At 38.4% G+C, this 15,521-nt stretch overlaps 1 protein-coding gene across 1 annotated transcript in view; it reads right to left on the bottom strand.

Annotated features, from left to right (window-relative positions):
• The window catches only part of LPIN1 (lipin 1), a gene marked incomplete at its 3' end in the record, with an annotated part of 34,660 nt that extends 19,423 nt beyond the window's left edge, over positions 1-15,237 (bottom strand). Inside the window, exons 1-9 of the mRNA XM_080615930.1 lie at positions 15,037-15,237; positions 13,538-13,633; positions 12,005-12,339; positions 11,529-11,648; positions 10,148-10,255; positions 6,461-6,590; positions 4,285-4,594; positions 2,702-2,795; positions 1,168-1,355 (exon numbers count right to left, since the gene is read on the bottom strand). Of these exons, the coding sequence (XP_080472056.1) occupies positions 1,168-1,355; positions 2,702-2,795; positions 4,285-4,594; positions 6,461-6,590; positions 10,148-10,255; positions 11,529-11,648; positions 12,005-12,339; positions 13,538-13,633; positions 15,037-15,228 (1,573 nt within the window). The 5' untranslated portion in view covers positions 15,229-15,237. The remainder of the gene's footprint in view (positions 1-1,167; positions 1,356-2,701; positions 2,796-4,284; positions 4,595-6,460; positions 6,591-10,147; positions 10,256-11,528; positions 11,649-12,004; positions 12,340-13,537; positions 13,634-15,036) is intronic.
• Positions 15,238-15,521: the final 284 nt, after the last annotated feature.

Raw genomic sequence — 15,521 nt, 5'->3', positions numbered from 1 at the left:
GAAAAAACTACATTTGTAAAGCATGCATTTATATATGTCCGGGATGGCCAACCTAAACATCGCACCTCTCAGACAAGCAGGTTTCACATTCTGGGTCAACCCTTCATTACAAGGGTGCTGAGCTTAGCAGCGGAAGTGCTAATATGGAAGCAAAGTATTCAGAGACTCAATCTCAGAAAATGCTGAGTATTTCTTTGTCTGCTGGGTGTCTTTCCTGTTCAAAATACAAGCTAAGAGAAAGCTCAGGGATAGAACTGAGAGGGAGGAAAATCAGGCTTCTAAGCAAGGCAAGGAAGTACTTTATCATCTCTTTCACTGATCCTCTGCCCAGGTTAGGAGAAGGAACTGACAGGATCAACGTATATGTACACCCACAGCCAGAAACTTAATCATCACTTGTAAGGCCTACAGCAAAGTGAAAATGTTTGTGCATACCCCTTCCACTGTAACTCCTTTCACAATGTCTATGTAATTTACAAGTGATGCAGTAACAATTCAATTCCAGTAAATCACAGTATATTTGAAATACTTTACAACTGGCTTCTAACAGCAATCAGTGTAGCATCAGGCTCATACGATTTTTATGATGTCATACAACTACAGAAAACACAAGTCTTAACACATTTATGTTCACATTATGCAGCTGGAAGTTTAAGGCACACAGCACTGTAAATGATTTATCTAAGAGTTACACATGAAATTTGAGGTAGAGCAGGAACTCAGGTTAAAAGTTTCCAACTCCCCCTTCTAGTGTTCCCATTTACAGACCACCTTTTTCATTCCTGACACCAACAGCTGTGAACTTCCTAGCTATATACTGTACCAAGCAGAAAAGATACCATTAATACTATCATGATACAAACCTAATTAAAATTAAAAACAAAACTAAAAACAAAACAAAACAAAAAAACCCACAAAACCCAATGCAATAAAATACTTAAGAACATTTAGTATGTAGTGAATTACTAAAAATTACTAAAAATCATAATTCCTATATAAGTCCACTATTTTAAATATGAAAAATTGTAGGAATTTAACCATTACAGGGACAGCATTTCTCCTCTCAACACATTCTTGAACACAACCACAAGAGGGCACTGCTTCCCCAGTCTAGGATGCTAAAGCTCAGCTGCCAGCACATGCCTGTGTAACAATGTCATTCTGTACCTGTGGTTATTTCTTTGTTGTCAGTAAGGCCTCCGCAGAGAGAAATGGCAATGGAAGGTAAATCTCGAATTCCATCCGAGGTGCTTTCAGCTCCACTGTCAACACCTGAGCTCCCGCCAGACTGTGGAGACTGGCTGGCAGACCACAGCCCTGTGTCACTCGTGTTCTTGCATTGGACATTATCTCCACTGGAAAAGAAAAATCAGAAATTCAGTCTTCATGTATTCATTCCCAAATTCATTCCCTCCAGCAAGCACGTTTTACATCTGACACACAGTTTGGGGGGGGAGGGGGGGGAGGAGGGAGAAAGGGGAAGAACCTGAAGAAATTTGCTTGGTTTTACCATAAAAGTAGTATAGGCCCCATGTACCCTGAAACATTAGATTGCTTCTTCTTACTTGTCCAAACTAAGCACATATAATTATAGCTTCGCATATGTACAAGAGACAGGAAAAATAAGGCAATAAACTGTACAATCTTAGTAGACTATATAATGCTTGCTACTATAAGCAGAGTTTATACTAGAACTATTCCCACACAGGCACAAGAATAAACATTAGTTTATTTTTTTATTTATATTAATTATACAAACTGATAGCTAAATCCAAACCAAAAGATGCATCTGCTTGTGTATTTATGTCATGTATATACAAATAAAATACTCTACATATAAACTACTAGAATAAAAAAATTGAGAAATAAATCATTGTACCCACTTAAAATCTGCGGATAGATGAGATCATTATTACAAAGTGCAGGCTCATCAAATTCTGCTTTCCACTCCAGATTTATATGAATATATTTGAGAAAGGAACTTTCAATCCAACTTTTTTCTCCATATTACTATCTTCCTCACTTTTATTAAAATGCTAATATCACAAGAGCTGAGTTTAAGCAAGCAAGAGTGAAAAATAAAATATGCAAGCTACTTTAGTTGTTGCTCAATGACTTTAGTGAAATGACTGGAGTATGATATGGAAAGGAGGACTATAAATGTTATAAGAGGCTCTAATAAAGATCAGAACAAGTTGGAAATTTTATTTTCAGGGTGCAATACTTGCATAAATAGATCTGTTACGCATCTTCCAAAAATTGTTTTGTAACTTTCATATTTATAGGTGATCACTCACAGTCTAATAACACTAAAGCAGTAATTTGGTGCTAATACTATTAACAGTATGGTACGTTCCTCATGGTAACAAGCAAGGACATGGGGATAAATATATCCCAAGGCCAATTGCTCCCTCAGGGCATGTGAGTAACACTCAGAAACATCAGTGTACATCACATAGCAATCCACAATCAATATATGATCCTTAATTGACCAAAATAGAAAATCAGTTTCAAGCACATTTCTCAGGCCCAAATGCAGAACCTTCCAAAAGCTCTAATATTCTTCTCTACAGAGTTTTATTTTCCTTCTCCCTTCATGTCTACTTGGACTTTGAAAAAAGAGGTCTTATCTGGTTGACAATGAATCTGGAAGGTGAAAAGAACTCTTTAAATAGTCAAAATACAAGCAAAGGACTTATACTTCTTGGGGAAATAAAGTGCAGCAACTTCTGGATCCATGTCAGGGAGGTCATCTAAATAGACACCATCAGCACCAAGATGCCGGCTTCGTTTGTCTGTAAGGGACACCACATATAAGCCTATTAATGATCATATTCTGAACAACAAGCCAGAACTGTTATTACTGTTTAACTATTCATTTTAAGATTGAGAAACCAAACAAATTATAACAGTTTGTGAACTGTATTTCTATAAAATGGTACTGCCAAAAATTTCAAAACAAGTTGCTCATATACATTGTTCAGATTTTGTCCTCAGGGATAATAGAGGACGAGTTCCAAGATATGCTGAAGCCTCTCTGTCCAAGACGAAACAAGTGGGAATTAGAAGTCAGTGGTCACTGTAGGAAAGCAGCAAAGAAAAAGTATTTGCATAGGCCTATTATCACAGTAAGGCAATCGGAGCCTTTAATCTTCAAGAACTAATCTTCAATGCCCCCTTGCAAAGGGAAATAACACAACAGGCTATGCCATAGTCACTAATGCACTGTACCTGGCTTGTTATGGAGACAACTCACTGTTTAGCACATCCATCTGATGTGTTGTGTGTGCGCATGAATCACTGTAGGGGACAAGACAACCCTCCCATGTCTTTACCTAGTACCAACACACAGTCATTACTGTCCTGTTGTTGCTGGTTCATCTAGACAAGTAACTGCTGTAAGGCCAAAACCTAACTTGAGATTCATTCTAAAACCCCTGACTTCTCCCTCTCCCAGTTACCAACATCGAATATCAGCAAAGAAATCAGAAAAAGAAGTTATGTAAAGGCCAAAGAGCAGAGTAACACTGTAATTTTTATATCTTCAAAGATAGTGGAACACATGGGGAAGTGGCTAAGAAACCTGTATGTCTACTGATTAAAATCAGCTGCATAAACCAAGCTTAAATAGGCTTTACATAATTACAGAATTATCAGAGCTCTAAAACACAACATTTGTAAGCAAATAAATTTCATGTGAAGACTGTAACACTTATTATACAATAGCATGGATATAAAGCCCAGAAATTAAGAAGTAGAAAAGCAGATAGAGTTATATTTCACAAATTCAGAACAAAACGTGTACCACAAAGAACTGAAATTGCTCATTGTTCATGTGAAACGAAAGCACCTTATTTTGTGGCAAATCTGCTGTTTGCACAAAGGACATACTACCACTTTGTACCAGAGTACAGAGGGTACACAATTACCAGAAACACATAACTCAGAAAGTAGTCAGAGCAGGTGAACCAGATCTACAGTTGGTTTGTACCAAAACCTGAAAACCGATCAGTGTGGATGAATTTGGAACAAGCTTTGTAAGCTCATGTGCACAGAGCTGCCAAAAATCCCAAACCAAGAAGAATCTTCTGCCTTACTACATGGCTCCTGTGAAAAGAAGGCTGCACAGCTCAGGTTTGGAAGGTTCTTTCCAAAGTTTACAGTCTTCCAGATGTGAAAGTGCCTTCAGGGCACAGATTAATCTAAATGGCAATGAAGTACTTTATCACCATGAGATTTAAAGATGAAATCATACATATAAAAGTGAAGAATCAAGACTTTTACCTTTTTTTCTGGACGGAGAATCTGTCTTGCCAGCTGGTTGGGTTGAGCAAGCTGTAGCTTGTTTTATTTCTTCATTGGCAAGCAATGGTGGTATAGCTGCTCCTGGAGACTCTGTCTCTGGCTTATTTGTCTCAGCTGGTAAGGGCTCACTTTCAGCAGCAGTTGCTGCATCTGCTTGTCCAAGAGCAGGTAGAGGAGACTCAGTGTTAAACTCCTCTATAGGAGAACTCTGGATGACCCGAAAGTGAGTGCTTTCAGAAGGATTCACATCCACCATGCTGGGTTCCTTTGCTTTGAGCAGAGGACCGGTCTGTGAGGAAAAATAAAAACTGCTATAAAGAAAAGTTATTAAATGCAACAGCCAGAGTTTAATCTGTTCTGCTCACTTCAGTGAGATCAGATTCTCAAGGCAAGCAACTACAGCAGAAAGCTACCACTGAGGTGGAGACTACAGTGTACAAAAGGCCTTTCTGCTGCGTATTTGCTACTCAAAATTCATCTGTATCTTGGGGGCCAGGAAAGACTTGTTCTGCAGTGTGCTTTACCGTCTTCATTTCCCACTCACCTGCCTGAGAGCACATCATAGCTCCTACCCTGCCCTCCTTCCTGCACAAATCTTACTTTTTCTTCAGAAGGTAACCCTGACAAGCATAAGAAGGAAGTGCAGACTGCAGTCTGTACACAATCAGGATGCTCCCAGGGACCAGACACTGTCATTCATCTATACCCCAGATTTAGACTTTAAAATCACTTCACAGGAACAATTCGAAATCTTCTCTCAGTGTGGGACAGGAGGAGTTCTTACAGAGGAAAGCTGAACTCTTACAGCAGCAGCTGTATAGCTGCTATAACCTTCACATGACAGCAAACAAACTCTTACACAAAAATTAAGACTGTCCAAAGCATAACTCTCAATTCAGGTAAGGTCAGATCAACTCTGAATAGATTGGCCAGGGACATAGGCAGGGACTGCAGAGGGAAAAGCTTCCAAGAGTAAGATTTGCTATACACACTAGGCTGTGTGACTGAGATAAAAATGAAACACCTAAATCTATTAACAGGAAACCCTAAATTATAGACTGGAAATGCCAATTTGAAATTCTTGCCTGGACCTGTGCACTTGAATTAGTTCTCTACTTACAGAAAATAGCTCCCAATTTTCTAACATACATAAGGAGGAGAGTAACACAGAGGTGATGAAGCAGCTCCTCTATGGCCTACTAAAGAAGAGGCCAGAGGTTTTCTGAAGGAATTAAGAATTCTGGATTTCCATCCCTTCTTTTGTCACTAGCTAACAGTGAATTGAAGATAAAATATAACAGCACCATTATGCTTCTGGTGGCCCCACCAGAATGTAGTCTTCTTTCTGAAGAGGATACTCACTTCCCTGGCCTGCAAAGCAGCAATTTTGTTTCTTTATACTGTTCCTGACCCCAACACTCCTGCAGACCTTCCTGCAGACAAGCCAGCCCTGAGAAGAGGAGGCCAAATACTGCACCATTCCTGCCCCTGTAGTTGCAGTATGCTACTGACCTTTGTTCCTCATATCCTGAGGCAGGCATAACCCCTAAGTCATCCCTTTCCTTATGACTCCATAGCTGGCATATGGAGCTGGTCAATACCCAACCTGCACTGTACACAGCTACACATGGCTACTGTGCAACATGGGCAACAATGCTACTGGAACACTACACATCCTGCCACCTAACTGAGCCAAATGGCTTCAGGGAGGAGACAGGCACCAAGCCAGTCAGCTGAGCCAAGAGAACAGCATGCCTGGGCATGCACTGACACAGAATTGTGTTTCTGGATGCTTATGTACTCAAACAACCAATTTCAATTTTTGTGAATCACATTGCTAATACCAAGGACTAATTTCCCTCTAAGATCATTTATGAATTTCAGTGATTTACCAAAGGACATTTGTTTTGATTTTATATGTTATTTAAGCTTCTAACTTTAACAAGATTATGTCTCAGGGTCATTTTTTACCATGTATCATGGGTGTTGATAACATACCCAGCACAGGGTACTCTCCTGTACCTCCTAAGGAGCAAGATGCATAAAACATGACAATTTTCGGTAAAACCAGGATCCACTCCCTCTTTAGTAGTCTGCAACAGAGCAAGTCCATGTGCTCAAGAGATGCTAGCAGGAATTAAATTACATCAGATACCTTTGCAGCCTGGGGTAGCTCTCCCCATGCCCAATGCATGTGGGGATTATTCTTCAGCCCACTTCTGTCCGTAGGTTTACTGACTAATTCTGAGTCACTTTTAGGAGTAGGAGGGCGTGAACCTGATGGGCTGAAGAAAACCAAACAAAAAAAATATTACAAAACCAAAAGTAACCAAAACACATGAAGCACTTTCCAACTGATATCCCCAACACAAAGCACTGGAGATCTAAATAGCCATTAGCTAACTGAAAGTGTGAAAGCATGGAAAGACAGTTTAAACAGTTCAGGATCCTCTCAGACTGTCATTCAGAGGTCTCATTCATTTTTTATTAAGTGCTGTCACAGAAGCAGGATTTGAGAAGCTGAAAGAGATGAAACGGGACCACTGGACCTGAACATCTCAGGAGGGTTTTGTGTGGAAAAAAGTACAGGGATGGTACCAGCAGCAGCAGATGAACAGATGTTAGTATGGTTATAATGGATGAAAAGTGCAGAAATTACTCGCATCAGCAAGACATTTTAACCTGGTTAAGTAATAAATTAGTCTAACAAATCCAGCTGATTACTTCCTTCTACTAAATTGTTCAGTTCTAGCCTTGGACTCAAGTTTATAGAGAAACCTGTACAGCAGCAGAGCTGTGCAAAGAATTTGAGTTCTTCCAGTTCAAAGAAGTTTAACTGTTTGCTTTGCTGACTACTTAATAAAAAAATATTTAATAATCAGTAAATTATTAGTTTGTAGCATATATTTAATTTGGTAAAGTCAAGAATGTGATAGCAAATCACATTTTTCCTTTTGTCTTTGAATTAGTGAATCATTATTTATTTATAATATTCTGATTATCTACTCTGCCTTTAACGCCATATGCATGTACATTAATACAAGGCAGAGTTTTGCCCTGAGTGCCCTGAAGAAGTCTCTTGCTGCGAAAGGCTGTCTAATGGTCCATGCACACATCTGCTTTATTGGTTCTGAGTATATACAGCCACAAGTAGGTTAGGATTAAGGTAAGCATCTAGCCACCAAAATATTACCCACTGTCCCAAAACAAAGTAGACAAAATGCCACTATCTGCTGAACTTGTGACACAAACACAATGGTGACATCTTAATTCTCATTCTATAGGTACTACTTTTCTATACAATAAAATTGAGGATTTAGTAGTAACAAACTGTTAGATCTTTAGAATTCCTTTCAGTTGATTTCTCCTTGTAGATTAGCGTATAAATGTGAATATAACCTCAGGGTAGAATGGAATTATCACTGCAATGTCATCTTGATTTAAAAGGCCCACAACCAAATCAGACTGCAAACATGCAGCCACAAGGCAAACAGGGATAAATTATTTTGTATATAAAAACATTACAGCATTCTCATTCCTTATATCATCCAGGGCATAAAATGGAATTTTCTATGCCATCAACAAACGTTAATACAGGGTTGGTGGCCTCCTGATGGGAGCTGTAATGGAATCAGAGAAATACCTTTACCTTTTTCTTCATAAGCCACATTGCTGTTTAACACTCTATACCTACTCTCTCCAACTAACATCCTTCTAGAACACCAACAGTAATCTCTGTAGTTTATGGACACAGATAGCCAATTATGCCTACCACAGTCCTGTTTGTATTCTTCCTGTTTGTAAAGTTCTGCTTCCATACGTAATGCCAGATGTCACCTCCTTTACCCACACTGGGACTATTTTGGCTGCTGTTCACTTCATACCATTGCCACCAAAGTAAAGTAAGACTGAAGACTAATAAAGTTCACAATGCCATTCCTTTAATTTTATTTTAAAAGTCAATTAGGTCAAATTAAATCCCAAATTAATGTTATATTTGCACTAGGGGTCAGAAAGTCTGAACATCAAGACTGTGCAGGATTTGTAATCCAGTGAGAGTATCCTGCAAATAAAAATGAGCTTTTTATTCCTTACACCAGCAACATGTTTCTCTTGGACTGAACTACGCCTTGCAAATCCCCTGTCCTTAAATTGGCCACTGACCCAGCCCTGGTGAAATTCTCTTGCCTTACATAGATTGCTGTGATAATTCCAGATTAAACTGGAGCCACCCTTCCTGTCCACAATGCACAAGAAGGTAAACTTCAGTTCAATCATTTAGATCAGCATATCTGATTCACATCCCATAAATGCTGAAGATTCATGTCACAGTCCTATGTATTCCTTAACCGCTATGATTGCAATTAATGTAAACCAATGTCAAGAATACAGAACTTGACCTGTAGCTGGCAGTTCTGCAACAGGAAACCATACTGATCTTTGCAGAGTTTCCCACTGAAAGCTAAGAGAGTCCGGAGAAAGCAGCAGTGTGACCTGAGAAAAAGTCCTGTCCTGACTGAGGCCAAATAAACTGGGAAAAGATAGAAGGAAAGAGACCTATCTCATGTACATGTCACAACAGCTGAGAACCTCTGAAGCTCCTCTGAGGTCACCATAGTAGGGCTTCTTATTTCAGGAATAAGAATTTCAGGCTTTCTTATTTCAGGACCTTACTCAGACAAATTACTACAGCACTTCAGCTGTGTATCTAGACTGCAGGACAGGTGAAAACTACAGCAAAGTTCATGGAGCCACCCAGAGCACATCACTGCTCCATCCCAACCTGTGCACTTGCCCTACACTGCCATGAAAACACCAAGGAGAACAGTCTTGAATGTCTCAGGATCTCACCTTGATTGCTAATGCAACATTATCAATCAGATAATGGTCAGGTTAAAGAAGACAAACCTATAAGCTGGGAAAAAATCTCAGGATCATCAGTTTGATGCAGACTTATGCACCTAGTATGGCATCTCTGCTGAGATAAGCAAAGAACAATTTAGCCTGATATATTACTCAAAGCTTCCCCAGCATTAATGGAGAATTGTACAGGTCATATTCAGACACCTACTTTAAATTTTTCAACTGAGTTGCTGTGATTTCTGTCCACTCACTTAATACAGACAAAAGGCCTGGCTGCAGAATCTTGAGACGTCTCAAATTTAAAGATATCATCGAAAGTGTCTGCATCCACTTACAGATCTGTAGAAGATAGTCTACAGTCAGAGGAATCCTACACTACAGCAAAGTAGTATGCCTTATCTATTGTGTCATCTTTACTCTGATATTCCCTCACTGCAAAGTCTTCTGCTCCGCCACAATAGGGAACAAAGGAAGAGAAGTTCTCTTCTGGTACTGGGCTCCTCCCACTCCAAGTTCTGTACTCCTTACCGCTCACTTAATCTCCAAGACTTTTGTTCTGCTTTTACTTTTGCAACCTATGCACAAGCAAACAAGTCAGGAAAGCCATGGAATAAAAATGTCCTTAAAATATATACTGACTGTAAAAAGCCACATAGAAATGCCAGTCTTCACAGGACTGTAAGTTCTCACTAGCTAAATTCTTCCCTTTTTCTTCTTTTTAATCATCTTCATCAACTTCAATTTTAATCCAGGTTTTCACTGGCCTGATTTTATACTGGCCATCCTCAACAGATGATTCATCAAGGTAATTTACCTCCAGTCAATGCCCACAAGGAAGCAAGCAGAAGAAGTGGCTTTCAGTGTCTCTTTCAAGGTGCCTGGGGTAGCAATAAGCGCAGTCAGAAGTTCAATGAAGCTCACATACTATTAATGTGTTAAAAGGATTTAAAAAGGAAAAGAGGAAGGACAACTGTTCTACCTGTCTGGAGGAGAAAAGTGAGAAGATTGTTGAGGACAAGAGTTAGATAGGCCTCCGTCTGCTGGAACAGCGAGAAGAGAGGTTTGCCCTGTGCAATCTATAGGCTTACTGGACAGCAGAGCATGTTGGTACAAAGAAAAACAGGGTGTCATTATTCACAAGTGCTGATTAATACTTAGCTCTTTATGCATTAGCTACATGAATGCTGAATTTACATCTAGAGCTTTCAAAATCCAGAATACTGCACTCTAAAAATAAACAGAACATACAGTTCAAAAAGGCATCAAAGGGGAAGGGTATTGACATATGCTGTCACCAAACTGGTGAAGCTAATCATACTAAGCTTTATAGTCAGTGAGGAAAGTTTCTTCCAGAATGCAATTCAAAACATTTCAATTAAGCCCTTGCTCTGATTACATTGCCCCTCAAATACGCAGACAGTATATTGAAATTAGACTTCTTAGAATAATGTCTTGTGAATATTGCTCCACTCCAGTAGTCTGCATGGAGGATGTGGGGCACGTGCACAGGAGCACACAAACACACAGATTTCATTGGAATTATAATGCAGTGCACATTAGGCAAAAAATTGTCTCCTCCTGACAGTGTTCCACAGACACAAGAAAGTCAGTCCAAACTGATCTGTTCTGACATCAAAGGTATACACACGCACACAAATACACATACAGGAAAGAATAAGCATATTTCTGTATGTGTTCTTTTCACACAGTAAATATTACTTGGGTAATATTTAGAGCCTTGGGTGACATGGTTTACTGAGAGGTGTCCCAGCCCATGGCAGGGGAGTTGGAACTAGATGATCTAGTTTGTTGGAACTAGATGGTCCTTTCCAACCCTAACTATTCTATGATTCTATGATTTCATGTCTATTTAACTGTGCAATTCAACAAATTAGCTTTGAAAGGAACACAAAAAGCTCACATTCATTTAAGTAAATCTTATTTTTATACATCAACTCCAATCTTGAAAGTTCTTAAAAGGATTACACCCAAAGTACTATAGATTTATATAGACATTCACTGAAGTCCTTACAAGGTGTGTGCATCAGGCAAAGATTCAGATTTCAGAAAATATTCATCCTCTCTATAGTATTTCTACACAAACAGTGGCATTAACAGATAGAAACATTCTTTAGAATTTGTGTGCCTGCCTTTGTATGTATGCATTTGTTGAACCAGGGACAAAGCTAACCCGAAGTTTTTGAACACTACCTGATTCCAAATATAGAAAGCATTCATCTAGTAGTTGACATTGACCATGTTTGATACAAACATTTTCAGTAAGACTTCATATAGCACTAGCCTATAAGACATTAATGGAAAGAGGAGATTATTTAGAACTGTACTAACAGAAAAAGTACCTTTGAAGAGGTGACCATTCTCCATCTGAATGAGGGTAAGATGAAGACTGAGAAAACATAGAAGCTGCAGGAGCCTTCATGTCAGATACATCATCAACACACACATCTGGAACAGGGATTCTAGGTATAGGGAACGACATGACATTTAAAACCATACTTAATAACTGAACTGTCATATACTTCAGATAACAGAAAACCCCTACTGTAGAGAAGAATCAGTATAACCTGAACTAAAAGGATATAGAGAAATATTATCTGATTGACTCCTTCTAGTTCACAGCATGATGGAGGATTGTTCTTAGGTTTTCTATGTTATTTTTGTTACTATCATTCCCAAAGCCTAAAGCTTTTTCTTATAGACATATGTTCATCAACCATGTGTACCGACTTAAATAGAAATTACTGTTGGAAGGCATGGAACGGAACATTAACCCAGCATCAGGTTTCCATTACATATCTCAGTTCCGCTGTTATACCGTGAATTGTCCGATGGTTCTTTTTCCTCCTCTGAGCTAATCTCTATGGGAAACATGTCTTCATCTTCCGATGTGTCTCCATTGTCTTCTCTTTTTGAGCTGTCTATTTTATGGGTAGACTTTCTCCTCTTCTTCCTTCTTTTTTTCACAGAGCTACAGACTGGAGATGTTTCAGTAGAAAGCTGGGATCCATGGGCTTGGGGTGGTACTTGTGAGGATGCACTGGTGTCCAGGTTTCTTATCCTGTCTACGGAGTTCCTCTTCAGCTGAGCTTCCATTAAAGCAGTTCCCTCAGACATAATGGGAGATGTGGAGAGATGATGAGGAATTATCTCCTGAGGAAGAACCATGCAACATATAAGTTCCTCCATCAGTCATAAATCTGGTTCTAAAATCTATTCACAATTGCCAAAATCTAAGTGATTTATTTCTCAGAAAAGTAACAAAGATTAGACACCTGGATGCTCAATATGATCCTATAGCGTAGGAAATTGTTCCACAGATGCATCTCCTTAGGCAAGCCAGGAACAACACTTGTAATAAAGAGGATCCTCTGAGCATCTCATATTGGCCACTTTATGGCATGAATCTCTATCCACCTGATGCTACATACAGAGCAGAAACAAAATCCTAATTTATAACCTGAACATTTTGCAAAAGCTAATTCTTCACAACTCAGATAACTCAGGTAACAGTCAGCAGTCGATAGGTCAGTTTATAACTGGGTCACACTCTTAATCATATATATACATCTCTAGATACTCAAGCAAAATTTCTAGCAATTCTCAGTCACCAAATAACCGTTTACCACACAGAGATTTAAACATAAAGATACAGAAATTAATACTGCACATGCACACAGCTCTCACTTAAAACTACTGTCACATTCAATATGGAATTTGAAAACTCATCCCACTATGGACAGTGACAAAATTTGTTGGGGATCTCTGATGAGAAATAGCTGTAAAAAGCTTTTCTTATGACACATTACATATGGTCACACTAATTTTGAATAGTCCATAACTTATGTGGACTGATATTTAATCACACAACTCAACAGCAGGCATTCTCACTTAAATATAATTCCACATGAACATGTCTTTGATGAGTACCAGAATTACTGTGTGCACAGATGTTTCCAGGGTGTGTGTGCACTTCTACTGGCATTCTGCTGAGTGTTTATGCTCAAAGTAGAGATTTCTGCAAAAAACAGGTCATTGACATATAAACCTCTATTGTACACACCTTTGAAGCATGTGAACAACGTACATGTTACTTCTGCTCACACACTGGCATGCACATAAACTGTTATTTATTTTTCAGTTATGTGATTACCTTCTTTAGATTTTTCCAAATCTCAGCAACCCAAAAAACTGCACAGTATTGAATTTCCACAACAGAAAACTGTCCAGAAACTTTGAAACTATACTATGGGTAAAAGCGTATTTTTCATGAAAAATTCCTAAATTCAAAAGTGACTCTGAAGAGCAGGCATTGAATTTTTGACAACTTTAAATTAGTTTTGACTCCTACCTGCTTGTTATCCATCTCCTGCACAAAAAAAGCCTCTCCATTGTCTCCTAGTTTCATGTGCAAGTCTACAGCTTCTCCATTAATTTCTATGTCAACCTGGAAGAAAATAATATGTTCTCATATGAAAAGAAAGTTCTTTTAGATACATAGATCCTGTTCAGCTATCCTACCACTGTCACTGGGCAAAAAGAAAGTTCTTTTAGATACACAGGTCCTGTTCAGCTATCCTACCACTGTCACTGGGCAAATGCTTCTCAGGGAAGCGTAGGAAACCCTATAATAAGCAAAATAGCGAACTTCTCTCTTTCTCTTCTCACCACTTCACAAGGTCATCAATTGTCAAAACGTTTTCCTTACTCCTTCAGCTCATTACTGTCTTGTTCCTCTACTCAGGAAGATTTATAGTCATTATATAAAGTCCTCAATCTTTTAAAATGTAAATCTGAATGCTTCATTTGCCACACAAGTCTTTTTGCTTTTTTAATTCAAAGCTTAATTTTGAATTGTGTAAGAAGTACTTCCACATGCAAATTTTTAATATGCTGTCTCTTGAATTCATTAAAAAGGCTTCTCTTCACACCATGAAAAGCACAAATAAGAAAAAATGTCCTACATTCTCGACACAATTCATGTGTCTGTTTCTTCCATGCATTTATCTCACCACTACACAGCCTCAACTATTTCCATTTCTTCTCAGCAGGATCTCCCTCTTTGCCCATAACTGTTCTTGCCATCAACTCCATTTTCACTCAAGGTTTTTTTTGGGTTGTTTTTTTTTTTAGACTTGGAAAAGTCTATATTAATGTTATTATTTCAGGACACAGGACATTACTGATACTGTAACATTTTCAACTTTTACCCATCCTAAATATTGGACTTCCTTTCTGATTTATGTAAGATTTGAACAATGTGCATGATGACATTAGGATCTTTCCACTGAACAACTATAACTACATTCTAGACTATATGTAGTTACAAATTATTTCCCAAAATAATCTGTCATGCATCACTCACTGGCAACTTCACATCTGACATCATATTGCCAGGTTATTCAGCGTGGTTACATTTATCTCGAGGTCCTTGCTGCTTTATCTAGTTTCAATTAACCTCAACATTCTGTTATCCGAAAATACTACTTCATTACTACCACTCTTTTTCTAACTATTATTGAACACGTTAAACAAAGGGGTCTTAATACACAGTCACTAATGAGATCTAGTATAGGCCCAAATCAGCACATTCAAAATTTTGCTTTTTGAAAGTAAAACTTACAAATGTCATTCTTGTTTTGTTTTTACAATAGTCAAAGTCTTACAAATTATGCTATGAAATGGAAAAATCAGTAACTACCATTTTAATTGAACTTTGCCTCAATCTGGCCACTTTATAAAGAGCGTCTAAAGAAAACCTTGACTAGCACACAACAGAACATTCAGTAACTTTCATGCCAGTAGAGATAATGCACAGACAGAACATATCAAAATTCTCCATTTTCTTACCACTTTCTCCCTAGAACGTAGAACTCCCATTTTGCCAAAGCGAACATGGAAAGGAGAACACTGAAGATTTCCATCTGGCTGACATACAACAATTACATCTATACATCCCGACAATGTGGCTGGGTTTAGTCCTTTATAAAGCTCCTTCACAGTTACAAACACTTGCCCTGCTAACTGTCCAACGTAATTCATGGTTTGGACCTGCAAGGCAAAAGATAGAACAAGTAAGATTTTAATTCCTACTTTATATTTTAGAGACATTTGATACATGGAGATTCCAGCAGTGGGATATTCTTCTGTTTCACAAATTAACAAGTTCACATAGAATCAGGATTTCCCACCTAATTTATTTACAGCTGATGTGTGTTTGTAGAGAGCTATTCAAAGACAAAAGCAAAAGAGACCTTGCAAGTAAGAGAACTGTAACAGCTTTCAAAAAGTTAATAAAAATCAGTTGCATTCAAAACCACTATCAGACTTTTAGA

The sequence above is a fragment of the Psittacula echo genome (genome assembly GCF_963264785.1).
Source record: "Psittacula echo genome assembly, chromosome: 4".
Taxonomy (NCBI): domain Eukaryota; kingdom Metazoa; phylum Chordata; class Aves; order Psittaciformes; family Psittacidae; genus Psittacula; species Psittacula echo.
This window is presented reverse-complemented; position numbering and strand designations above follow the sequence as displayed.